This window comes from Pseudophryne corroboree, chromosome 6, assembly GCF_028390025.1.
Source record: "Pseudophryne corroboree isolate aPseCor3 chromosome 6, aPseCor3.hap2, whole genome shotgun sequence".
NCBI classification, from domain to species: domain Eukaryota; kingdom Metazoa; phylum Chordata; class Amphibia; order Anura; family Myobatrachidae; genus Pseudophryne; species Pseudophryne corroboree.
In genome coordinates, this window is record NC_086449.1 from 88968750 (window position 1) to 88995086 (window position 26337).

Sequence of the window (26337 nt, forward strand, 5' to 3'; positions counted from 1 at the left end):
AAAAAGGGCAAGTTCCAGAGAACAGTTGGAGGTCGGAAGAGCACTATCTAAAGTAGTTCTTCGACGGCACGACTGGATTCTAAATATTCCAAGAATCGCAGCTGTTTTCCGACGATACGTCTGCTGTTCCTAGGGATGATTCTGGACACGGTTCAGAAAAAGGTTTTTCTTCCCGAGGAAAAAGCCAAGGAGTTATCCGACCTGTCAGGAACCTCCTAAAACCAGGAAAGGTGTCTGTACATCAATGCACAAGAGTCCTGGGAAAAATGGTGGCTTTTTACGAAGCAATTCCATTCGGCAGATTCCATGCAAGAATTTTCCAAAGGGATCTGTTGGACAAATGGTCAGGGTCGCATCCTCAGATGCACCTGCGAATAACCCTGTCGCCAAGGACAAGGGTATATCTTCTGTGGTGGTTGCAAAAGGCTCATCTATTGGAGGGCCGCAGATTCGGCATACAGGATTTGATCCTGGTGACCACGGACGCCAGCCTGAGAGGTTGGGGAGCAGTCACACAAGGAAGAAACTTCCAGGGGGTATGGACGAACCTGGAAAAGTCTCTTCACATAAACATTCTGGTACTAAGAGCAATCTAAAATGCTCTAAGCCAGGCGGAACCACTCCTGCAAGGAAAACCGGTGTTGATTCAGTCGGACAACATCACGGCGGTCGCCCATGTAAACAGACAGGGCGGCACAAGAAGCAGGAGTGCAATGGCAGAAGCTGCCAAGATTCTTCGCTGGGCGGAGAATCACGTAATAGCACTGTCAGCAGTGTTCTTCCCGGGCGTGGACAACTGGGAAGCAGACTTCCTCAGCAGACACGATATTCACCCGGGAGAGGGGGGTCTTCATCCAGAAGTCTTCCACATGCTAATAAACTGTTGGGAAAGACCAATGGTAGACATGATGGCGTCTCGCCTCAACAAGAAACTGGACAAGTATTGCGCCAGGTCAAGAGATCCACAGGCAATAGCTGTGGACGCACTGGTAACACCTTGGGTGTACAAATCAGTATATGTGTTTCCTCCTCTGCCTCTCATACCAAAGGTATTGAAGATTATACGGTGAGGAGGAGTAAGAACAATACTAGTGGCTCCGGATTGGCCAAGAAGGACTTGGTACCCGGAACTTCAAGAGTTGGTCACGGACGACCCGTGCCCTCTACTTCTGAGAAGGGACCTGCTACAACAGGGTCCCTGTCTCTTTCAAGACTTACCGCGGCTGCGTTTGACGGCATGGCGGTTGAACGCCAGATCCTAAAAGGGAAAGGCATTCCAGAAGAAGTCATTCCTACCTTGATTAAGGCAAGGAAGGAAGTCACCGCGAAACATTATCACCGCATTTGGCGAAAATATGTCGCGTGGTGCGAGGATCGGAGTGTTCCGACGGAGGAATTTCAACTGGGTCGTTTCCTACATTTCCTACAATCAGGATTGTCTATGGGTCTCAAATTGAGATCTATTAAGGTTCAAATTTCGGCCCTGTCAATATTCTTCCAAAAAGAATTGGCCTCAGTTCCTGAGGTACAGACTTTTGTTAAAGGAGTACTGCATATACAGCCTCCTGTGGTGCCTCCGGTGGCACCGTGGGATCTAAATGTAGTTTTAGATTTCCTCAAATCCCATTGGTTTGAACCATTGAAAAAGGTGGATTTTAAATATCTCACATGGAAAGTGACTATGTTACTGGCCCTGGCTTCCGCCAGGAGAGTATCTAAATTGGCGGCTTTATCTTATAAAAGCCCTTATCTAATCTTCCATTCGGATAGGGCAGAACTGAGGACTCGTCCGCATTTTCTCCCTAAGGTGGTATCAGCGTTTCACCTGAACCAACCTATTGTGGTGCCTGCGGCCACTGGCGACTTGGAGGACTCCAAGTTGTTGGACGTTGTCAGAGCCTTAAAAATATACATTTCAAGGACGGCTGAAGTCAGAAAATCTGACTCGCTGTTGATACTATATGCACCCAACAAGTTGGGTGCCCCTGCTTCTAAGCAGACGATTGCTCGTTGGATTTGTAACACAATTCAACTTGCTCATTCTGTGGCAGGCCTGCCACAGCCTAAATCTGTTAAGGCCCATTCCACAAGGAAGGTGGGCTCATCTTGGGCGGCTGCCCGAGGGGTCTCGGCATTACAATTCTGTCGAGCAGCTACGTGGTCGGGGGAAAACACGTTTGTAAAATTCTACAAATTTGATACCCTGGCAAAAGAGGACTTGGAATTCTCTCATTCGGTGCTGCAGAGTCATCCGCACTCTCCCGCCCGTTTGGGAGCTTTGGTATAATCCCCATGGTCCTTTCAGGAACCCCAGCATCCACTTAGGACGATAGAGAAAATAAGAATTTACTTACCGATAATTCTATTTCTCGAAGTCCGTAGTGGATGCTGGGCGCCCATCCCAAGTGCGGATTATCTGCAATACTGTACATAGTTATTGTTAACAAATTCGGGTTATATTGTTAAGGAGCCATCTTTAAGAGGCTCTTTCTGTTATCATACTGTTAACTGGGTTTAGATCACAAGTTGTACGGTGTGATTGGTGTGGCTGGTATGAGTCTTACCCGGGATTCAAATTGCCTCCCTTATTGTGTACGCTCGTCCGGGCACAGTACCTAACTGGAGTCTGGAGGAGGGTCATAGGGGGAGGAGCCAGTGCACACCACCTGATCTGGTAAAAGCTTTACTTTTTTGTGCCCTGTCTCCTGCGGAGCCGCTATTCCCCATGGTCCTTTCAGGAACCCCAGCATCCACTACGGACTTCGAGAAATAGAATTATCGGTAAGTAAATTCTTATTTTCAGTGGGACCTGTTGGACAAGTGGTCCGGATCGCATCTTCAGGTGCATCGTCTGATAACCCTGTCTCCAAGGACAAGGGTGTCTCTGCTGTGGTGGCTGCAGAGTGCTCATCTTCAAGAGGGCCGCAGATTCGGCATACAGGACTGGGTCCTGGTGACCACGGATGCCAGCCTTCGAGGCTGGGGAGCAGTCACACAGGGAAGAAACTTCCAAGGACTATGGTCAAGTCAGGAGACTTCCCTACACATAAATATTCTGGAACTAAGGGCCATTTACAATGCCCTAAGTCAGGCAAAATCCCTGCTTCTACACCAGCCGGTACTGATCCAGTCAGACAACATCACGGCAGTCGCCCATGTGAATTGACAGGGCGGCACGAGAAGCAGGACGGCGATGGCAGAAGCCACAAGGATTCTCCGATGGGCGGAAAATCACGTGTTAGCACTGTCAGCAGTGTTCATTCCGGGAGTGGACAACTGGGAAGCAGACTTCCTCAGCAGACACGACCTCCACCCGGGAGAGTGGGGACTTCATCCAGAAGTCTTTCAAATGATTGTAAACCAGTGGGAAAAACCACAGGTGGACATGATGGCGTCCTGCCTAAACAAAAAGCTAGAAAAATATTGCGCCAGGTCAAGAGACCCGCAGGCGATAGCTGTGGACGCTCTGGTAACACCGTGGGTGTACCGATCGGTTTATGTGTTCCCTCCTCTTCCTCTCATACCAAAGGTACTGAGGATAATAAGGAGAAGAGGAGTAAGAACTATACTCATTGTTCCGGATTGGCCAAGAAGAGCGTGGTATCCGGAACTTCAAGAGATGATGTCAGAGGACCCATGGCCTCTACCGCTCAGACAGGACCTGCTGCAGCAGGGACCCTGTCTGTTCCAAGACTTACCGCGGCTGCGTTTGACGGCATGGCGGTTGAACACCGGATCCTGAAGGAAAAGGGCATTCCGGAGGAAGTCATTCCTACGCTGATAAAAGCTAGGAAAGAAGTAACCGCGAACCATTATCACCGCATATGGCGAAAATATGTTGCGTGGTGTGAGGCCAGGAAGGCCCCGACGGAAGAATTTCAGCTGGGCCGGTTCCTGCACTTCCTACAGTCAGGGGTGACTATGGGCCTTAAATTGGGTTCCATTAAGGTCCAGATTTCGGCTCTATCGATTTTCTTCCAGAGAGAATTGGCTTCACTACCTGAAGTTCAGACTTTTGTTAAGGGAGTGCTGCATATTCAGCCCCCTTTTGTGCCTCCAGTGGCACCTTGGGATCTCAACGTGGTGTTGGATTTCCTAAAGTCACATTGGTTTGAGCCACTGAAAACCATGGATTTAAAATATCTCACGTGGAAAGTGATCATGTTGTTGGCCTTGGCGTCGGCCAGGCGTGTTTCAGAATTGGCCGCTTTGTCATGTAAAAGCCCTTATCTGATTTTCCATATGGATAGGGCAGAATTGAGGACTCGTTCCCAGTTTCTCCCCAAAGTGGTATCAGCTTTTCATCTGAACCAACCGATCGTGGTGCCTGCGGCTACAAGTGACTTGGAGGCTTCCAAGTTGTTGGATGTAGTCAGGGCCCTGAAAATTTATGTTTCCAGGACAGCTGGAGTCAGAAAGACTGACTCGCTTTTTATCCTGTATGCGCCCAACAAGTTAGGTGCACCTGCTTCTAAGCAGACTATTGCTCGCTGGATCTGTAGTATGATTCAGCTTGCACATTCTGCGGCTGGACTGCCGCATCCTAAATCCGTAAAAGCCCATTCCACGAGGAAAGTTGGCTCTTCTTGGGCGGCTGCCCGAGGGGTCTCGGCTCTTCAACTTTGCCGAGCTGCTACTTGGTCAGGGGCAAACACGTTTGCAAAATTCTACAAATTTGATACCCTGGCTGAGGAGGACCTTGAGTTCTCTTATTCGGTGCTGCAGAGTCATCCGCACTCTCCCGCCCGTTTGGGAGCTTTGGTATAATCCCCATGGTCCTTACGGAGTCCCCAGCATCCACTTAGGACGTTAGAGAAAATAAGAATTTAATTCTATTTCTCATAGTCCGTAGTGGATGCTGGGCGCCCATCCCAAGTGCGGATTGCCTGCAATACTTGTATATAGTTATTGCTTAACTAAAGGGTTATTGTTGAGCTATCTGTTGAGAGGCTCAGTTGTTATCATGCTGTTAACTGGGTATTGTATCACGAGTTATACGGTGTGATTGGTGTGGCTAATATGAGTCTTACCTGGGATTCAAAATCCTTCCTAATTGTGTCAGCTCTTCCGGGCACAGTATCCTAACTGAGGTCTGGAGGAGGGTCTTAGTGGGAGGAGCCAGTGCACACCAGTAGTCTAAAGCTTTCTTTGTAGTTGTGCCCAGTCTCCTGCGGAGCCGCTAATCCCCATGGTCCTTACGGAGTCCCCGGCATCCACTACGGACTATGAGAAATAGAATTACCGGTGAGTAAATTCTTATTTCTCTGACGTCCTAGTGGATGCTGGGAACTCCGAAAGGACCATGGGGAATAGCGGCTCCGCAGGAGACTGGGCACAACTAAAGAAAGCTTTTAGGTCACCTGGTGTGCACTGGCTCCTCCCACTATGACCCTCCTCCAAGCCTCAGTTAGATTTTGTGCACGGCCAAGGTTGGATGCACACTAGGGGCTCTCCTGAGCTTCTAAAAAGAAAGTATATAATTAGGTTTTTTATTTTACAGTGAGACCTGCTGGCAACAGGCTCACTGCAGCGAGGGACTAAGGGGAGAAGAAGCGAACCTACCTGCTTGCAGCTAGCTTGGGCTTCTTAGGCTACTGGACACCATTAGCTCCAGAGGGATCGACCGCATGGAACTGGCCTTGGTGTTCGGTCCCGGAGCCGCGCCGCCGTCCCCCTTACAGAGCCAGAAGCAAGAAGAGGTCCGGAAAATCGGCGGCAGAAGACATCAGTCTTCACCAAGGTAGCGCACAGCACTGCAGCTGTGCGCCATTGCTCCTCATACACACTTCACACTCCGGTCACTGAGGGTGCAGGGCGCTAGGGGGGGGCGCCATGAGCAACAATAAAAACACCTTGGCTGGCAAAAATACCACAATATATAGCCCCAGAGGCTATATATGTGATAAGTTACCCCTGCCAGAATCCATAAAAAAGCGGGAGAATAGTCCGCGAAAAAGGGGCGGAGCTATCTCCTTCAGCACACTGGCGCCATTTCTCTCTCACAGCTCCGCTGGAAGGGAGCTCCCTGGCTCTCCCCTGCAGTCTACACTACAGAAAAGGGTAAAAAAGAGAGGGGGGGCACTAAATTTAGGCGCAGTGTATATATAACAGCAGCTATAGGGGACATAATTCAGTTAGTCCCTGCATTATATAGCGCTCTGGTGTGTGCTGGCATACTCTCACTCTGTCTCCCCAAAGGGCTTTTGTGGGTCCTGTCCTCTGTTAGAGCATTCCCTGTGTGTGTGCGGTGTGTCGGTACGGCTGTGTCGACATGTTTGATGAGGATAATGATGTGGAGGCGGATCAGATGCCTATAGAAGGGATGTCACCCCCTGCGGGGCAGACACCTGAGTGGATGGACTTATGGAAGGAATTGCGTGCACGTGTCGACTCCTTACACAAAAAATTTGACGACATGCCAAATGCGGGACAGCCGGCTTCTCAGCTCGTGCCTGTCCAGGCGTCTCAAAGGCCATCGGGGGCTCTAAAACGCCCGCTACCTCAGATGGCAGACGCGGATGTCGACACGGATACTGACACCAGTGTCGACGACGAGTCTAGTCTAATGTCCACTAAGGCCATTCGTTGCATGATTGAAGCAATGAAAGAGGTGTTACAAATTTCTGACATAAACCCAGGTACCACTAAAAAGGGTATTATGTTTGGGGAGAAAAAACTACCCGTAGTTTTTCCCCCATCAGAAGAATTAAATGAAGTGTGTGAAGAAGCGTGGGTTTTCCCTGATAAAAGATTGGTAATCTCTAAGAAGTTACTAATGGCGTTCCCTTTCCCGCCAGAGGATAGGTCACGTTGGGAGACACCCCCTAGGGTGGATAAAGCGCTCACACGTTTGTCTAAAAAGGTGGCACTACCGTCTCCTGATACGGCCGCCCTCAAGGAACCTGCTGATAGAAAGCAGGAGGCGATCCTGAAGTCTGTATATACACACTCAGGCATTATACTTAGTTCCCTGTCAGAAAATATTGACACCCTAGACAGGGACACTATTCTGCTAACCATAGAGCATATAAAAGACTCAGTCTTATACATGAGAGATGCACAGAGGGAGATCTGCCGGCTGGCATCTAAAATAAGTGCATTGTCCATTTCTGCTAGGAGAGGCTTATGGACTCGCCAGTGGACAGGGGATGCAGATTCAAAGAGGCACATGAAAGTTTTGCCTTACAAGGGTGAGGAGTTATTTGGGGATGGTCTCTCGGACCTAGTTTCCACAGCAACTGCTGGGAAGTCAGCATTTTTACCCCATGTTCCCTCACAGCCTAAAAAGGCGCCGTTTTATCAGGTACAGTCCTTTCGGACTCAGAAAAAACAGGCGTGGAAAAGGCGGGTCCTTTCTGTCCAGAGGCAGAGGTAGGGGAAAAAGGCTGCAACAAACAGCAGGTTCCCAGGAGCAAAAGTCCTCCCCCGCTTCTTCCAAGTCCGCCGCATGACGGTGGGGCTCCACAGGCGGAGCCAGGTACGGTGGGGGGCCGCCTCAAAAATTTCAGCGATCAGTGGGCTCGCTCACAGGTGGATCCCTGGATCCTGCAAATAGTATCTCAAGGGTACAAACTGGAATTCGAGGCGTCTCCACCCCACCGGTTCCTAAAATCTGCCTTGCCGATTACTCCTTCAGACAGGGAGGCTGTGCTAGCGGCAATTCACAAGCTGTATTCCCAGCAGGTGATAAGGTGCCCCTACTTCAACAAGGACGGGGTTACTATTCCACACTGTTTGTGGTACCGAAACCGGACGGTTCGGTGAGACCCATTTTAAATTTGAAATCCTTGAACACATACATAAAAAAATTCAAGTTCAAGATGGAATCGCTCAGGGCGGTTATTGCAAGCCTGGACGAGGGGGATTACATGGTATCCCTGGACATCAAGGATGCTTACCTGCATGTCCCCATTTACTATCCTCACCAGGAGTACCTCAGATTTGTGGTACAGGATTGCCGTTACCAATTCCAGACGCTGCCGTTTGGACTCTCCACGGCACCGAGGGTGTTTACCAAGGTAATGGCGGAAATGATGATACTCCTTCGAAGAAAGGGAGTTTTAATTATCCCGTACTTGGACGATCTACTAATAAAGGCGAGGTCCAAGGAGCAGTTATTGGTGGGAGTAGCACTATCTCAGGAGGTGCTACACCAGCACGGTTGGATTCTGAATATTCCAAAATCAAGAATCTTTCAGTGGGACCTGTTGGACCAATGGTCCGGATCGCATCTTCAGATGCATCGCCTAATAACCCTGTCTCCAAGAACCAGGGTGTCTCTGCTGTGGTGGCTGCAGAGTGCTCATCTTCTAGAGGGCCGCAGATTCGGCATACAGGACTGGGTCCTGGTGACCACGGATGCCAGCCTTCGAGGCTGGGGGGCAGTCACACAGGGAAGAAACTTCCAAGGACTATGGTCGAGTCAGGAGACTTCCCTACACATAAATATTCTGGAACTAAGGGCCATTTACAATGCCCTAAGTCAGGCAAAATCCCTGCTTCTACACCAGCCGGTACTGATCCAGTCAGACAACATCACGGCAGTCGCCCATGTAAATCGACAGGGCGGCACAAGAAGCAGGATGGCAATGGCAGAAGCCACAAGGATTCTCCGATGGGCGGAAAATCACGTACTAGCACTGTCAGCAGTGTTCATTCCGGGAGTGGACAACTGGGAAGCAGACTTTCTCAGCAGGCACGACCTCCACCCGGGAGAGTGGGGACTTCATCCAGAAGTCTTCACGCTGATTGTAAATCGATGGGAACGGCCACAGGTGGACATGATGGCGTCCCGCCTAAACAAAAAACTAGAGAGATATTGCGCCAGGTCAAGGGACCCTCAGGCGATAGCTGTGGACGCTCTAGTGACACCGTGGGTGTACCAGTCAGTTTGTGTTCCCTCCTCTGCCTCTCATACCAAGGGTACTGAGAATAATAAGAAAACGAGGAGTAAGAACAATACTCGTGGTTCCGGATTGGCCAAGACGAGCGTGGTACCCGGAACTTCAAGAGATGATCTCAGAGGACCCATGGCCTCTGCCGCTCAGACAGGACCTGCTGCAGCAGGGGCCCTGTCTGTTCCAAGACTTACCGCGGCTGCGTTTGACGGCATGGCGGTTGAACGCCGGATCCTGAAGGAAAAGGGCATTCCGGAGGAAGTCATTCCTACGCTGATTAAAGCCAGGAAAGATGTAACTGCAAAGCATTATCACCGCATATGGCGGAAATATGTTGCTTGGTGTGAGGCCAATAAGGCCCCAACAGAGGAATTTCAACTAGGTCGATTTCTGCATTTCCTACAAGCAGGAGTGACTATGGGCCTGAAATTAGGCTCCATTAAGGTACAGATCTCGGCTCTGTCGATTTTCTTCCAGAAAGAACTAGCTTCACTACCTGAAGTTCAGACGTTTGTGAAAGGAGTGCTGCATATTCAGCCCCCGTTTGTGCCTCCGGTGGCACCTTGGGATCTCAACGTGGTGTTGAGTTTCTTAAAATCACATTGGTTTGAGCCACTTAAAACCGTGGATCTAAAATATCTCACGTGGAAAGTGGTCATGTTATTGGCCTTGGCTTCAGCCAGGCGTGTGTCAGAATTGGCAGCTTTGTCATGTAAAAGCCCTTATCTGATTTTCCATATGGATAGGGCGGAATTGAGGACTCGTCCTCAGTTTCTCCCTAAGGTGGTATCAGCTTTTTACTTGAACCAACCTATTGTGGTGCCTGCGGCTACTAGGGACTTGGAGGATTCCAAGTTACTGGACGTAGTCAGGGCCTTGAAAATTTATGTTTCCAGGACGGCTAGAGTCAGGAAAACTGACTCGCTATTTATCCTGTATGCACCCAACAAACTGGGTGCTCCTGCTTCTAAGCAGACTATTGCTCGCTGGATTTGTAGCACAATTCAGCTGGCGCATTCTGCGGCTGGACTGCCGCATCCTAAATCAGTAAAAGCCCACTCCACAAGGAAGGTGGGCTCATCTTGGGCGGCTGCCCGAGGGGTCTCGGCTTTACAACTTTGCCGAGCTGCTACTTTGTCAGGGGCAAACACGTTTGCAAAATTCTACAAATTTGATACCCTGGCTGAGGAGGACCTTGAGTTCTCTCATTCGGTGCTGCAGAGTCATCCGCACTCTCCCGCCCGTTTGGGAGCTTTGGTATAATCCCCATGGTCCTTTCGGAGTTCCCAGCATCCACTAGGACGTCAGAGAAAATAAGATTTTACTCACCGGTAAATCTATTTCTCGTAGTCCGTAGTGGATGCTGGGCGCCCATCCCAAGTGCGGATTGTCTGCAATACTTGTACATAGTTTTCTCTATCGTCCTAGTGGATGCTGGGGTTCCTGAAAGGACCATGGGGAATAGCGGCTCCGCAGGAGACAGGGCACAAAAAGTAAAGCTTTTTCAGATCAGGTGGTGTGCACTGGCTCCTCCCCCTATGACCCTCCTCCAGACTCCAGTTAGATTTTTGTGCCCGGCCGAGAAGGGTGCAATCTAGGTGGCTCTCCTAAAGAGCTGCTTAGAAAAAGTTTAGCTAGGTTTTTTATTTTACAGTGATTCCTGCTGGCAACAGGATCACTGCAGCGAGGGACTGAGGGGAGAAGGAGTCAACTCACCTGCGTGCAGGATGGATTGGCTTCTTGGCTACTGGACATCAAGCTCCAGAGGGACGATCACAGGTACAGCCTGGATGGTCACCGGAGCCGCGCCGCCGGCCCCCTTGCAGATGCTGAAGTCAGAAGAGGTCCAGAATCGGCGGCTGAAGACTCCTGCAGTCTTCTAAAGGTAGCGCACAGCACTGCAGCTGTGCGCCATTTTCCTCTCAGCACACTTCACACGGCAGTCACTGAGGGTGCAGGGCGCTGGGAGGGGGGCGCCCTGGGAGGCAAATGAATACCTATAAAGGCTAAAAATACCTCACATATAGCCCCTAGAGGCTATATGGAGATATTTAACCCCTGCCTGATTTTTCTAAATAGCGGGAGACGAGCCCGCCAGAAAAGGGGCGGGGCCTATCTCCTCAGCACACGGCGCCATTTCCTCTCACAGCTCCGCTGGTCAGGACGGCTCCCAAGTCTCTCCCCTGCACTGCACTACAGAAACAGGGTAAAACAGAGAGGGGGGGGCAAATTTATGGCGATATTTTGATATAACAAAGCAGCTATAAGGGAGCACTTATTATAAGGCTATCCCTGATATATATATATAGCGCTTTTGGTGTGTGCTGGCAAACTCTCCCTCTGTCTCCCCAAAGGGCTAGTGGGTCCTGTCTTCGTTAGGAGCATTCCCTGTGTGTCTGCTGTGTGTCGGTACGTGTGTGTCGACATGTATGAGGACGATATTGGTGTGGAGGCGGAGCAATTGCCAAATATGAGGATGTCACCCCCTAGGGAGTCGACACCAGAATGGATGCCTTTATTTATGGAACTACGGGATAGTGTCAACACGCTAAAGCAGTCGTTTGACGACATGAGGCGGCCGGACAATCAATTAGTGCCTGTCCAGGCGACTCAAACACCGTCAGGGGCTGTGAAACGCCCTTTGCCTCAGTCGGTCGACACAGACCCAGACGCAGGCACTGACTCCAGTGGTGACGGTGACGATTCAACCGTATTTTCCAGTAGGGCCACACGTTATATGATTTTGGCAATGAAGGAGGCGTTACATTTAGCTGATACTACAGGTACCACTAAACAGGGTATTATGTGGGGTATGAAAAAACTACCTATAGTTTTTCCTGAATCAGAAGAATTAAATGACGTGTGTAATGAAGCGTGGGTTGCCCCTGATAAAAAGCTGATAATTTCAAAGAAATTATTGGCATTATACCCTTTCCCGCCAGAGGTTAGGGAGCGCTGGGAAACACCTCCTAGGGTGGACAAGGCGCTAACACGCTTATCTAAACAAGTGGCGTTACCCTCTCCTGAGACGGCCGCACTTAAAGATCCATCAGATAGGAGGATGGAAAATATCCAAAAAAGTATATACACACATGCAGGTGTTATACTACGACCAGCTGTAGCGACTGCCTGGATGGGCAGTGCTGGGGTAGTTTGGTCAGAGTCCCTGATTGAAAATATTGATACCCTGGACAGGGACAATATTTTACTGTCGTTAGAACAAATAAAGGATGCATTTCTTTATATGCGTGATGCACAGAGGGATATCTGCACACTGGCATCACGGGTAAGTGCTATGTCCATTTCGGCCAGAAGAGCTTTATGGATGCGACAGTGGACAGGCGATGCGGATTCAAAACGGCATATGGAAGTTTTGCCGTATAAAGGGGAGGAGTTATTTGGAGTCGGTCTATCAGATTTGGTGGCCACGGCTACAGCCGGGAAATCCACCTTTCTACCTCAAGTCACTCCCCAACAGAAAAAGGCACCGACTTTTCAACCGCAGCCCTTTCGTTCCTTTAAAAATAAGAGAGCAAAGGGCTATTCATATCTGCCACGAGGCAGAGGTCGAGGGAAGAGACAGCAACACGCAGCTCCTTCCCAGGAACAGAAGCCCTCCCCGGCTTCTACAAAAGCCTCAGCATGATGCTGGGGCTTCTCAAGCGGACTCGGGGACGGTGGGCGGTCGTCTCAAAAATTACAGCGCGCAGTGGGCTCACTCGCAGGTAGATCCCTGGATCCTGCAGATAATATCTCAAGGGTACAGGTTGGAATTAGAGACAGATCCACCTCGCCGTTTCCTGAAGTCTGCTTTACCAACGTCCCCCTCCGAAAGGGAGACGGTTTTGGAAGCCATTCACAAGCTGTATTCTCAGCAGGTGATAGTCAAGGTACCTCTTCTACAACAAGGGAAGGGGTATTATTCCACTCTTTTTGTGGTACCGAAGCCGGATGGCTCGGTAAGGCCTATTCTAAATCTGAAGTCCTTGAACCTGTACATAAAGAAGTTCAAGTTCAAGATGGAGTCACTCAGAGCAGTGATAGCGAACCTGGAAGAGGGGGACTTTATGGTATCCTTGGACATCAAGGATGCGTATCTCCACGTTCCAATTTACCCCTCACACCAGGGGTACCTCAGGTTCGTTGTACAAAACTGTCACTATCAGTTTCAGACGCTGCCGTTCGGATTGTCCACGGCACCTCGGATCTTTACAAAGGTAATGGCCGAGATGATGATTCTTCTTCGAAGAAAAGGCATATTAATTATCCCATACTTGGACGATCTCCTAATAAGGGCGAGGTCCAGAGAACAGCTAGAGATGGGATTAGCACTGTCTCAAGAAGTGCTAAAACAGCACGGGTGGATTCTGAATATTCCAAAATCCCAGTTAATGCCGACAACTCGTCTGCTGTTCCTAGGGATGATTCTGGACACGGTTCAGAAAAAGGTTTTTCTCCTGGAGGAAAAAGCCAAGGAGTTATCCGACCTTGTCAGGAACCTCCTAAAACCAGGAAAGGTGTCTGTACATCAATGCACAAGAGTCCTGGGAAAAATGGTGGCTTCTTACGAAGCAATTCCATTCGGCAGATTCCACGCAAGAATTTTCCAAAGGGATCTGTTGGACAAATGGTCAGGGTCGCATCTTCAGATGCACCTACGGATAACCCTGTCTCCAAGGACAAGGGTGTCTCTTCTGTGGTGGTTGCAGAGTCCTCATCTATTGGAGGGCCGCAGATTCGGCATACAGGATTGGATCCTGGTGACCACGGACGCCAGCCTGAGAGGCTGGGGAGCAGTCACACAAGGAAGAAACTTCCAGGGAGTATGGACGAGCCTGGAAACGTCTCTTCACATAAACATTCTGGAACTAAGAGCAATATACAATGCTCTAAGCCAGGCAGAACCTCTGCTTCAGGGAAAACCGGTGTTGATCCAGTCGGACAACATCACGGCAGTCGCCCATGTGAACAGACAGGGCGGCACAAGAAGCAGGAGTGCAATGGCAGAAGCTGCAAGGATTCTTCGCTGGGCAGAGAATCATGTGATAGCACTGTCAGCAGTGTTCATCCCGGGAGTGGACAACTGGGAAGCAGACTTCCTCAGCAGACACGATCTTCACCCGGGAGAGTGGGGACTTCATCCAGAAGTCTTCCACATGCTGGTAACCCGTTGGGAAAGACCAATGGTGGACATGATGGCGTCTCGCCTCAACAAAAAACTGGACAGGTATTGCGCCAGGTCAAGAGATCCGCAGGCAATAGCTGTGGACGCGCTGGTAACGCCTTGGGTGTACCAGTCGGTGTATGTGTTTCCTCCTCTGCCTCTCATACCAAAAGTATTGAGAATTATACGGCAAAGAGGCGTAAGAACGATACTAGTGGTTCCGGATTGGCCAAGAAGGACTTGGTACCCGGAACTTCAAGAGATGATCACGGAAGATCCGTGGCCTCTACCTCTAAGGAGGGACTTGCTTCAGCAGGGTCCCTGTCTGTTTCAAGACTTACCGCGGCTGCGTTTGACGGCATGGCGGTTGAACGCCGGATCCTAAAGGAAAAAGGCATGCCGGAAGAAGTCATTCCTACTTTGATTAAAGCAAGGAAGGAAGTAACCGTGCAACATTATCACCGAATTTGGCGAAAATATGTTGCGTGGTGCGAAGATCGGAGTGCTCCGACGGAGGAATTTCAACTGGGTCGATTCCTACATTTCCTGCAATCAGGATTGTCTATGGGTCTCAAATTGGGATCTATTAAGGTTCAAATTTCGGCCCTGTCGATTTTCTTTCAAAAAGAATTGGCTTCAGTCCCTGAAGTCCAGACCTTTGTTAAGGGAGTGCTGCATATACAGCCTCCTGTGGTGCCTCCAGTGGCACCGTGGGATCTCAATGTGGTTTTGGACTTTCTAAAATCTCATTGGTTTGAACCACTAAATAAGGTGGATTTGAAATATCTCACTTGGAAAGTGACCATGCTTCTAGCCCTGGCTTCTGCCAGGAGAGTATCAGAATTGGCAGCCTTGTCTTACAAAAGCCCATATCTGATTTTCCATTCGGACAGGGCAGAACTGCGGACTCGTCCGCATTTTCTCCCTAAGGTGGTGTCAGCATTTCATCTGAACCAGCCTATTGTAGTGCCTGCGGCTACAAGTGACTTGGAGGACTCCAAGTTACTGGACGTTGTCAGAGCATTAAAAATATATATTGCAAGGACAGCTGGAGTCAGAAAATCTGACTCGTTGTTTATATTGTATGCACCCAACAAGATGGGTGCTCCTGCGTCTAAGCAGACGATTGCTCGTTGGATCTGTAGCACAATCCAACTTGCACATTCTGTGGCAGGCCTGCCACAGCCTAAATCTGTAAAGGCCCACTCCACAAGGAAGGTGGGCTCATCTTGGGCGGCTGCCCGAGGGGTCTCGGCATTACAACTTTGCCGAGCAGCTACGTGGTCAGGGGAGAACACGTTTGTAAAATTTTACAAATTTGATACTCTGGCTAAGGAGGACCTGGAGTTCTCTCATTCGGTGCTGCAGAGTCATCCGCACTCTCCCGCCCGTTTGGGAGCTTTGGTATAATCCCCATGGTCCTTTCAGGAACCCCAGCATCCACTAGGACGATAGAGAAAATAAGATTTTACTTACCGATAAATCTATTTCTCGGAGTCCGTAGTGGATGCTGGGCGCCCATCCCAAGTGCGGATTATCTGCATAAATTGTACATAGTTATTGTTAACTAATTCGGGTTATTGTTGAAGGAAGCCATCTTTCAGAGGCTCCGCTGTTATCATACTGTTAACTGGGTTTAGATCACAGGTTGTACGGTGTGATTGGTGTGGCTGGTATGAGTCTTACCCGGGATTCAAAATCCTCCCTTATTGTGTACGCTCGTCCGGGCACAGTACCTAACTGGAGTCTGGAGGAGGGTCATAGGGGGAGGAGCCAGTGCACACCACCTGATCTGAAAAAGCTTTACTTTTTGTGCCCTGTCTCCTGCGGAGCCGCTATTCCCCATGGTCCTTTCAGGAACCCCAGCATCCACTACGGACTCCGAGAAATAGATTTATCGGTAAGTAAAATCTTATTATTGTTAACTAAAGGGTTATTGTTGAGCCATCTGTTGAGAGGCTCAGTTGTTTTCATACTGTTAAACTGGGTATAGTATCACGAGTTATACGGTGTGATTGGTGTGGCTGGTATGAGTCTTACCCGGGATTCAAAATCCTTCCTTATTATGTCAGCTCGTCCGGGCACAGTGTCCTAACTGAGGCTTGGAGGAGGGTCATAGTGGGAGGAGCCAGTGCACACCAGGTGACCTAAAAGCTTTCTTTAGTTGTGCCCAGTCTCCTGCGGAGCCGCTATTCCCCATGGTCCTTTCGGAGTTCCCAGCATCCACTACGGACTACGAGAAATAGATTTACCGGTGAGTAAAATCTTTTTTTTTTTTCCCCAGCAGCGATGTATTATATTGTATCCGCCAATTATGTGCCCCCCTCTCTTTTTAAACCCCCTTCACCGTGTGTAAGCAGGGGAGAGTCCGGGGAGCGTCCTCTCAGCGTTCTGTGGAGAGAAATGGCGCTGGTGAGTGCTGAGGGAGAAGCCCCGCCCCCTTGGCGGCGGGCTTCTATCCCGCTCAAAATCGTGAAAAAATGGCGGGGGCTCAATTATATACATGTTCAGTGCCCAGCTGTACATGTATATACCCATTTGTCATCCAAGAGGTGTTACTATTGCTGCCCAGGGCGCCCCCCCTGCACCCATACAGTGACCGGAGTGTGTGAAGTGATGTGGAGCAATGACTCACAGCTGCAGTGCTGTGCGTTACCTCTGTGAAGGCTTCTGCCGCCTGAGATGTCTTCTTGCTTCTGCTCTTCTGGCTCTGTGAGGAGAACGGCGGCTCGGCTTCGGGGGTGGACGCCCAGGACGAACCAGTGTTCACCCCCTCTGAAGCTAATGGTGTTCAGTAGCCGAGGCAGCAGATCCTATCAGTTAAGTAGGTCTGCCCCTCTCTCCTCAGTCCCTCGATGCAGGGAGCCTGTTGCCAGCAGTGCTCCCTGTAAAAATCCAAAACAAAAATGCTTTCTGTAGCAAAGAACTCAAGATAGCTCCCTGCAGTGCGCCCTTCATCCTCTGGGCACAGGATCTAACTGGAGGAGGGACATAGAGGGAGGAGCCAGTGCACACCCAGAATCCAAAGCTTTCTTAAAGTGCCCTATCTCCCGCGGAGCCCGTCTATTCCCCATGGTCCTTACGGAGTCCCCAGCATCCAGTAGGACGTTAGAGAAATAACTATTAATGCTTCTATTATTGGAAGGATTCTTGCTTTGCAGAATAAGAAATATCTTTAGCACCGTATTACCAGCAGTTTGAATGTTCTAAAAATAGGTGGCGCATGTAAATTGTTTCTGATAGTCAAAAATTTCCTCCTACAGGTTTCCCCACCTACCAGGTTCCGGGAGAGGAGTAGCAGTATGCCTGCTCCTTTTCCTCCATACACTACGGGATCCACTTCCTCCTACTTCACAAGTGGCTGGCAATCTGGACTCCCGCAAACACACCTGAATAAAGTGAGAACTTCTGTTTACTGTGCAGTATACCCTTATCTGGTGCCCGTTGCAAATCCCCACTGTGATAAATTCTGTAGATGGTTTGGGTGTGATTTATTTTGGATAGAGATGTATGCATGTCCCTAAATGCCGTGTGTGTGTGTGCCAGACTGCTTCTTGTCACGCTTGCACACCTTGAGGCTATAGCACTGTTCTGTTCTAGTACAAACAGCCTGGACCGAGATCCCGATCACATTCTGGGTGGGGGTCAGGTTCCCTTTAGACCAATTGAATACTGTAACTGGGGGTTTTGTTTTTTTTTGTGTTAGGGTCACTGTTGACCAGGGTGCACTGTCCAGAAGCAGTAGTACATACATGGTGGGGTTTGTGTGTAGAGATATATTCATATCAAATAAAGGGATATCTGTTTAATGCCTATATAGTATAAACTGAATCTAATATGGCTGCTTCCTATAATCGTTAGTAGAAGTGTTGCTACTGCATTGTATGTCTAGTAGAAAATTATGTACTGTTCTGCAGGCGGTGGGCATGCCTCCGACCAGTCCTGGTGGAGTCCTTCTGGAGTATGAGGATCAAGGTCTACAATCAGGAAACCCATCTAAGGTAAGCTGCATCCTCTCTGCTTCCCAATGGGAGGTTACACAGACAATAATAACCAGCAAGGAGCAGATAAGTCAGTGAAAAGGAAAAAAAAAGTGTGCTTTGTGTTTATTTTTTATTTTTTTTCTCATACGTCCTAGAGGATGCTGGGGATGCTTCAAGAACCATGGGGTATAGACGGGATCCGCAGGAGACATGGGCACACTATAAGACTTTGAATGGGTGTGAACTGGCTCCTCCCTCTATGCCTCTCCTCCAGACTCCAGTTAGATTCTGTGCCCAGCGAGACTGGAGGCACACTGAGGAGCTCTCCTGAGTTTCTCAGAGAAAGACCTTTTTTTTTTTTTTTTTTTTTTCAGGGAGACCTGCTGGCTACAGGCTCCCTGCAGCATGGGAGTGAGGGGAAAGAAGCAGACCTACTTCTTTAGAGTTCAAGGGCTCTGCTTCTTAGGCTAGTGGACACCATTAGCTCCAGAGGGTTCGATCACTATGGTACGCCTATCTGCTTGTTCCCGGAGCCGCGCAGTCACCCCCCTCGCAAAGCCTGAAGATAGAAGCCGGGTGAGTATGTGAAGATCAGAAGACTTCAGTGACGGCAGAAGACGGCTTGAGGTACCGCGCTGCGCGCCATGCTCCCACACAGTTCACGGCATTACAGGGTGTAAGGCGCAGGGGGGGGCGCAAATACACTGGCAAGCAATATAACAGTGCCGCAGGCACTTGTTAGGGACCCCCGCCAGTATAAAGATTTTCGAGCGAGACCTAAGCGCGCCTTGTCGGGAGGCGGGACTTAGCCGCATAGCTCTCAGTAGCGCCATTTTTTCTCTTCACAGAAGGCTGTAGAGACGCTGGCCCTGATCCTCCACTCTGCTGTGCAAGTAACAGGGAGCACTCATAATTGGTGAATTATATATATTGTAAAAGCGCTAGCAGGTCTGGGCAGTATTATTGCCGACTTCAGAACCGTGATAGGCGCTGGGTGTGAGCTGGCAGAACTCTCTCTAACAGGCTCTGCTGTAGGTCTGTCCCCTATAGCCCAGTGTGTGTGTGTGTGGCTGTCGGTACGTGTGTGTGTCGTCATGTCTGAGGCTGAATGCACTTCCCAGGAGGAGCCTGGCGTGGGGACTGACAGTTCTGTGAGTGACAGTGTCTGCACAGTCGACGGATGATTGGGTCAATATGCTGAGTGTTTTAAATACAAATGTGACTAAGTTGGCTAAGAGGTTTGATAAATCTGAGTCTAAGAACCAGACATGGAGGTAATCCATGGAGGATGCTTTGTCACAGATCCAGACCCCTTTGGGGTCGCAGAAACGTGCATTTGCCCAAATAGCAGATACGGATACCGACACGGACTCGGATTCCAGTGTCTACTATAGTGATTAAAAATCTCACATAAGACTGGCAAGGTGGTTTAAGTGCCAAGGCACTAAATCCGAACCCCCGCCAGTATAAATATTTTAAAAAAATAGCGGGGCTGAAGCGTGCCATTAAGGGGGCGGGGCTTAGCTCTCGCCAGTGCCATTTTCTCTTCAGAGCTGCAGAGACGCTGGTCCTTATCTACACTGCTGTAACAAGTAACAGGGTGCAAAGCAGGGTGGGGGGGGCAGTTATTTGGTGCTACATATGTATTTATAAAAGCGCTAACAGGTCTGAGACTTTGTATAAGGGTTTTCAGAACCGGGATAAGCGCTGGGTTGTGAGCTGGCAAACTCCTTCTGTGTTTCTGACAGGCTTTACTGTGGGTCTGTCCCCTATATGCCCAGTGTGTCGGCATGTCTGAGGCTGAGTGCTCTTCTCAGGAGGAGGCTGGATTAGGGACCGAAACGGCTGTGGGAGTGACCATGTCTGCACCGCCGACTCCTGATTGGGTGAATGTTTTGAGTGCTTTAAATGCAAATGTGACCTTATTAAATAAAAGATTGGATAAGTCTGAGTCTCAGAACCAGGCATGGAAAAAATCCGTAGAGGATGTGTTGTCACAGGTCCAGACCCCCTCGGGGGTCACAAAAGCGTTCATTTACCCAGATAGCAGATACTGATACGGACTCTGACTCCAGTGTCGACTATAGTGATGCCAGATTAAATCCTAAACTGGCGAAGAGCATTCAGTATGTGATTGTGGCGATAAAAGACGTGATACATATCACGGAGGATCCTGCTGTTCCTGATACAAGGGTCTGTATATTCACAGGAAAGAAACCTGAGGTAACGTTTCCTCCCTCTCATGAACTGAACATGCTTTTTGAAAAGGTTTGGGAAAATCCTGACAAAGTTTCAGATTCCCTAGAGAATTCCGGTGGTGTATCCGTTCCCCTCTGGGTGAAAAGTGGGAGTCACCCCCCCCCCACTGTAGACAAGGCTCTGTCACGTCTATCCAAAAAGGTGGCGCTTCCGTCCCCTGACACGGCAGCCCTAACAGAACCTGCGGATCGTAAGCAGGAAAATACATTGAAATCCATTTATGTCACTACAGGTTCGCTACTCAGACCTGCCGTTGCTTCGGCGTGGGTGAGTAGCGCTATTGAAAAGTGTGCAGATAACTTGTCATCTGAGAGATACCCTGGATAGGGATAGCATTCTTTTGACACTAGGTTATATCAGGGAAGCTGCAGCCTACCTAAAGGAAGCTGCGTGAGACATTGACCTTTTGGGATCAAGGGCCAATGCCATGGCAGTCTCAGCCAGAAGAGCATTGTGGATTCATCAATGGAATGCTGATGCTGACTCTAAGAAGGCTATGGAGTCTCTGCCGTATTGTTTGGTGACTGCCTTGCTGACCTGGTATCTACGGCTACCGTGGGTAAGTCATCATTTTTACCTTATGTTCCTGCACAACAAAAGAAAACGCACCACTATCAGATGCAGTCCTTTCGGCCCAATAAATACAAAAAAGGACGAGGGTCTTCCTTCCTTGCTTCTAGAGGAAGGGGAAAGGGAAAAAGGTCACCGGCTGTGGCAAGTTCCCAGGAGCAGAAGTCCTCTCCGGCGTTAGAAATTTGTGTCCCAAGGGTACAAACTGGAGTTTCAAGACGTTCCCCCTTGGCGATTTTTTTTTTTAAATCGGCCTTACCAGCTTCTCTTTCGGACAGGGAGGTAGTATGCGATGCGATACAAAAGCTGTGTCAAAATCAAGTTATTGTCAAGGTGCCCCCGTCACAACAAGGAGAAGGTTTTTATTCGAGCCTCTTAGTGGTCCCGAAGCCAGATGTCTCGGTCAGACCAATTCTGAACCTAAAATCCCTCAATTTCTATCTGAGAAAATTCAAATTCAAGATGGAATCTCTCCGAGTAGTGTTCTCCAGTCTGGAGGAAGGGGATTTTATGGTGTCGGTCGACATATAAAGGATGCCTACTTACACGTCCCCATATATCCTCCACATCAGGCTTATCTGAGGTTTGCGATTCAGGATTGTCATTACCAATTTCAGACGTTGCCGTTTGGTCTATTCACGGCTCTGAGAGTTTTCACCAAAGTTATGGCGGAAATGATGGTTCTCCTGCGCAATTATCCCGTACTTGGAAAATCTCCTGATAAAGGCGAGATCCAGGGACAGATTACTGCAGAACATTACGATTTCCCTGACGGTTCTGCAACAACATGGTTGGCACCTGAACTTGCCAAAAGTCACAGTTGAGCCCGACAAAACGACTGTTTTTGGGAATAATTCTGGACACAGAATTAAAGAGTTTTTCTTCCAGAAGAGAAGGCTCTGGAAATTCAGAGTCTGGTCAAACAAATTCTGAAGCCAGCGAGAGTGTCGATCCATCAATGCACTCGATTGCTGGGGAAGATGGTGGCGGCCTACAAGGCCATTCCATTTGGCAGATTCCATGCCAGAGTTTCAGTGGGATCTGTTGGACAAGTGGTCTGGGTCCCATCTGCACATGCAACGACAGATAATCCTGTCGTCCAAGACCAGAATCTCACTCCTGTGGTGGCTGCACAGCTCTCGCCTCCTAGAGCAGGGGTGGGGAACCTCCGGCCCGCAGGCCGTATACGGCCCGCGAAGCCGTTTGCTCCGGCCCACCCGCTTCTGTCAGTGAGACGCCGCCGCTCAGTCCGGCGGCAGCGTGTCTCAGCTGTCAGGACAGGGAGAAGAGCGCGGCGATGTTGGATGACGGCGGTGGCGTGTAGGACTTCAAACTAGCCGCCGCTTCGTGAGCCAATCGGAGCTCGCGGACCGGCAGCCAATCAGGAGCCGCGGCTGCCGGGCCGCGAGCTCTGATTGGCTCTCGCACCAGCGTCTGGTTTGAAGTCCTACACGCCGCCACCCGACATAGCCGCGCTCTCCTCCCTGTCAGCAAGCAGCGGTAAGCAGCACGGGGGGGGGGGGGGGGGGGGGGGGGCGGCGGCATCTGTATACCTGGCACTGTGGGGGCATCTGTATAGCTGGCACTGTGGGGGCATCTGTATAATCTGTATAGCTGGCACTGTGGGGGCATCTGTATAGCTGGCACTGTGGGGGCATCTGTATAGCTGGCACTGTGGGGGCATCTGTATAATCTGTATAGCTGGCACTGTGGGGGCATCTGTATAGCTGGCACTGTGGGGGCATCTGTATAGCTGGCACTGTGGGGGCATCTGTATAGCTGGCACTGTGGGGGCATCTGTATAGCTGGCACTGTGGGGGCATCTGTATAGCTGGCACTGTGGGGGCATCTGTATAGCTGGCACTGTGGGGGCATCTGTATAGCTGGCACTGTGGGGGCATCTGTATAATCTGTATAGCTGGCACTGTGGGGGCATCTGTATAGCTGGCACTGTGGGGGCATCTGTATAGCTGGCACTGTGGGGGCATCTGTATAATCTGTATAGCTGGCACTGTGGGGGCATCTGTATAGCTGGCACTGTGGGGGCATCTGTATACCTGGCACTGTGGGGGCATCTGTATAGCTGGCACTGTGGGGGCATCTGTATAATCTGTATAGCTGGCACTGTGGGGGCATCTGTATAGCTGGCACTGTGGGGGCATCTGTATAGCTGGCACTGTGGGGGCATCTGTATAATCTGTATAGCTGGCACTGTGGGGGCATCTGTATAGCTGGCACTGTGGGGGCATCTGTATAGCTGGCACTGTGGGGGCATCTGTATAGCTGGCACTGTGGGGGCATCTGTATAGCTGGCACTGTGGGGGCATCTGTATAGCTGGCACTGTGGGGGCATCTGTATAGCTGGCACTGTGGGGGCATCTGTATAGCTGGCACTGTGGGGGCATCTGTATAATCTGTATAGCTGGCACTGTGGGGGCATCTGTATAATCTGTATAGCTGGCACTGTGGGGGCATCTGTATAGCTGGCACTGTGGGGGGCATTTGTATGCCTGGCACGGTGGGGGCAATTGTGGATCTGGCACTACACTATTGGGGGCATATGTGTATCACGTCCCATTTTAACTGGCCATACCCATTTTTTTGGCGCGCGCACACAGTGCCTCTAAGGGGCAGACCTACTGGGGGGCAGGGTAATTTTTTTTTAAATTGAGAATTTTTGTATGTCCCCCGAAGGATTTTATGAATATCCAAATGGCCCTCGCTAGAAATAAGGTTCCCCACCCCTGTCCTAGAGGGACGCAGGTTCGGGATCCATGACTGGATCCTGGTGACCACGGATGCGAGCCTCCGAGGCTGGGGTGTAGTCACACAGGGGGAAAACTTCCAGGGAAAATGGTCAAGCCAGGAAGCTTGTCTACATATAAATATTCTGGAATTAAGTGCCATTTACAACTGCCTTCTACAAGCGGAATATCTTCTTCGCGATCTGCCCGTCTTGATTCAGTCGGACAACATAACAGCAGTGGCGTACATAAACCGCCAGGGCGGAACAAAGAACAGAGTGGCAATGGCAGAGGCCACAAAAGTTTTCCGCTGGGCGGAAAGGCATGTAAGCGCTCTGTCAGCGGTCTTCATTCCGGGTGTGGACAACTGGGAAGCAGACTTCCTCAGCAGACACTATCTCCATCCAGGAGAGGGGTCTGCATCGAGAGCTCTTTGCAGAAGTGACAAGTCGTTGGGGAATTCCTCAAATAGACATGATGGCGTCTCGCCTCAACAAGAAACTTCCGAGATATTGTTCCAGGTCAAGGGACCCTCAAGCAATAGCGGTGGACACCTTGGTGACACTGTGGGTGTTTCAGTCGGTATATGTGTTCCCTTCGATTCCACTCATTCCAAAAGTGATAAAGATCATAAGAAGAACAAGGGTTCATGTAATCCTCATTGTTCCAGACTGGCCAAGGAGGGCCTGGTATCCAGATCTGCAGGAATTGCTCATAGGAGATCCTTGGCCTCTTCCTCTACGAGAGGATCTGTTACAGCAGGGGCCGTGCGTGTACCAAGACTTACCGCGGCTTCGTTTGACGGCTTGGAGGTTGAACGCCAGATCCTAGCCTGAAAGGGTATTCCCGGTGACGTCATTCCCACACTTCTTCAGGCTAGAAAAGAAGTAACGGCGAAACATTATCACCTTATTTGGAGAAAATGTGTCTTGGTGTGAATCCAAGAAGGCTCCTACGGGAGAATTTCAGCTGGGCCGTTTTCTTCATTTTCTGCAAGCAGGTGTGGATGCGGGCCTAAAGTTAGGCTCAATTAAAGTACAAATTTCGGCCTTGTCAATTTTCTTTCAAAAAGAATTGGCCTCCCTTCCGGAAGTTCAGACTTTCGTGAAAGGCGTGCTGCACATCCAACCTCCCTTTGTGCCCCCGGTGGCACCATGGGATCTTAACGTGGTGTTGCAGTTCCTGCAATCTCATTGGTTTGGACCTTTACGTAAGGTAGACATTACAGCTTTGCCGAGCAGCTACTTGGTCGGGTTCAAACACTTTTCCAAAGCTTTACAAGTTTGATACCCTGGCTAAGGAGGACCTCTTGTTTGGTCAATCGGTGCTGCAGAGTCATCCGCACTCTCCCGCCCGTTGAGCTTTGGTATAAACCCCATGGTTCTTGAAGTGTCCCCAGCATCATCTAGGACGTAGGAGAAAATAGGATTTTAATACCTACCGGTAAATCCTTTTCTCTTAGTCCGTAGAGGATGCTGGGCGCCCGTCCCAGTGCAGACTCTATCTGCAGTTATTTGTTATGTTTACTCACCGGTTGTGTTTGTTATAATCAGCCTGTTGCTGACATTGTTCATGCCGTTGACTGGAGTTCTGTTAATTGCCATGTTGTACAGCGTGTTGTGGTGTGAGCTGGTATGTATCTCGCCTTAGTTTAACAATAAATCCTTTTCCTCGAAATGTCAGTTTCCCTGGGCACAGTTCCTATAACTGGAGTCTGGAGGAGGGGCATAGAGGGAGGAGCCAGTTCACACCACTTAAAAGTCTTAAAGTGCCCATGTCTCCTGCGGATCCAGTCTATACCCCATGGTTCTTGAAGTGTTCCCTGCATCCTCTACGGCAGAGGTTCTCAAACTCGGTCCTCGGGGGCCCACAGTGTGCATGTTTTGCAGGTCTCCTCACAGAATCGCAAGTTAAATAATTAGCTCCACCTGTGGACCTTTTTAAAATGTCAGTGAGTAATTAATACACCTGTGCACCTGCTGGGTTACCTGCAAAACATGCACTGTGTGGGCTCCCGAGGACAGAGTTTGAGAACCTCTGCTCTACGGATTAAGAGAAAAGGATTTACCGGTAGGTATTAAAATCCTATTTTCATTTTTATTTTCTCTGACGTCCTAGTGGATGCTGGGGACTCCGTCAGGACCATGGGGATTAGCGGCTCCGCAGGAGACAGGGCACAAAAATAAAGCTTTAGGATCAGGTGGTGTGCACTGGCTCCTCCCCCTATGACCCTCCTCCAAGCCTCAGTTAGGTTTTTGTGCCCGTCCGAGCAGGGTGCAATCTAGGTGGCTCTCCTAAAGAGCTGCTTAGAAAAAGTTTTTAGGTTTTTTATTTTACAGTGAGTCCTGCTGGCAACAGGCTCACTGCAACGAGGGACTTAGGGGAGAAGAAGTGAACTCACCTGCGTGCAGGATGGATTGGCTTCTTAGGCTACTGGACACCATTAGCTCCAGAGGGATCGAACACAGGCCCAGCCATGGAGTCCGGTCCCGGAGCCGCGCCGCCGACCCCCTTGCAGATGCCGAAAAGTGAAGAGGTCCAGAAACCGGCGGCAGAAGACTTTTCAGTCTTCATGAGGTAGCGCACAGCACTGCAGCTGTGCGCCATTGTTGTCACACACTTCACACCAGCGGTCACGGAGGGTGCAGGGCGCTGCAGGGGGCGCCCTGGGCAGCAATGAGAATACCTTGTTCTGGCTAAAAAATACATCACATATAGCC

The 26337-nt window shown here is 49.9% G+C and overlaps 1 protein-coding gene across 3 annotated transcripts in view; it reads left to right on the forward strand.

Annotated features, from left to right (window-relative positions):
• Nucleotides 1-26337, forward strand: part of RAVER1 (ribonucleoprotein, PTB binding 1) — a 159962-nt gene that overhangs the window by 101768 nt on the left and 31857 nt on the right. For 2 of the 3 annotated variants that reach the window (XM_063931463.1, XM_063931464.1), the window contains exons 12-13: nt 17325-17459; nt 17979-18062. The exons of the other annotated variant lie outside the window; for it this stretch is intronic. In XM_063931463.1, the coding sequence (XP_063787533.1) occupies nt 17325-17459; nt 17979-18062 (219 nt within the window). The remainder of the gene's footprint in view (nt 1-17324; nt 17460-17978; nt 18063-26337) is intronic. 3 annotated transcript variants of the gene reach the window in all.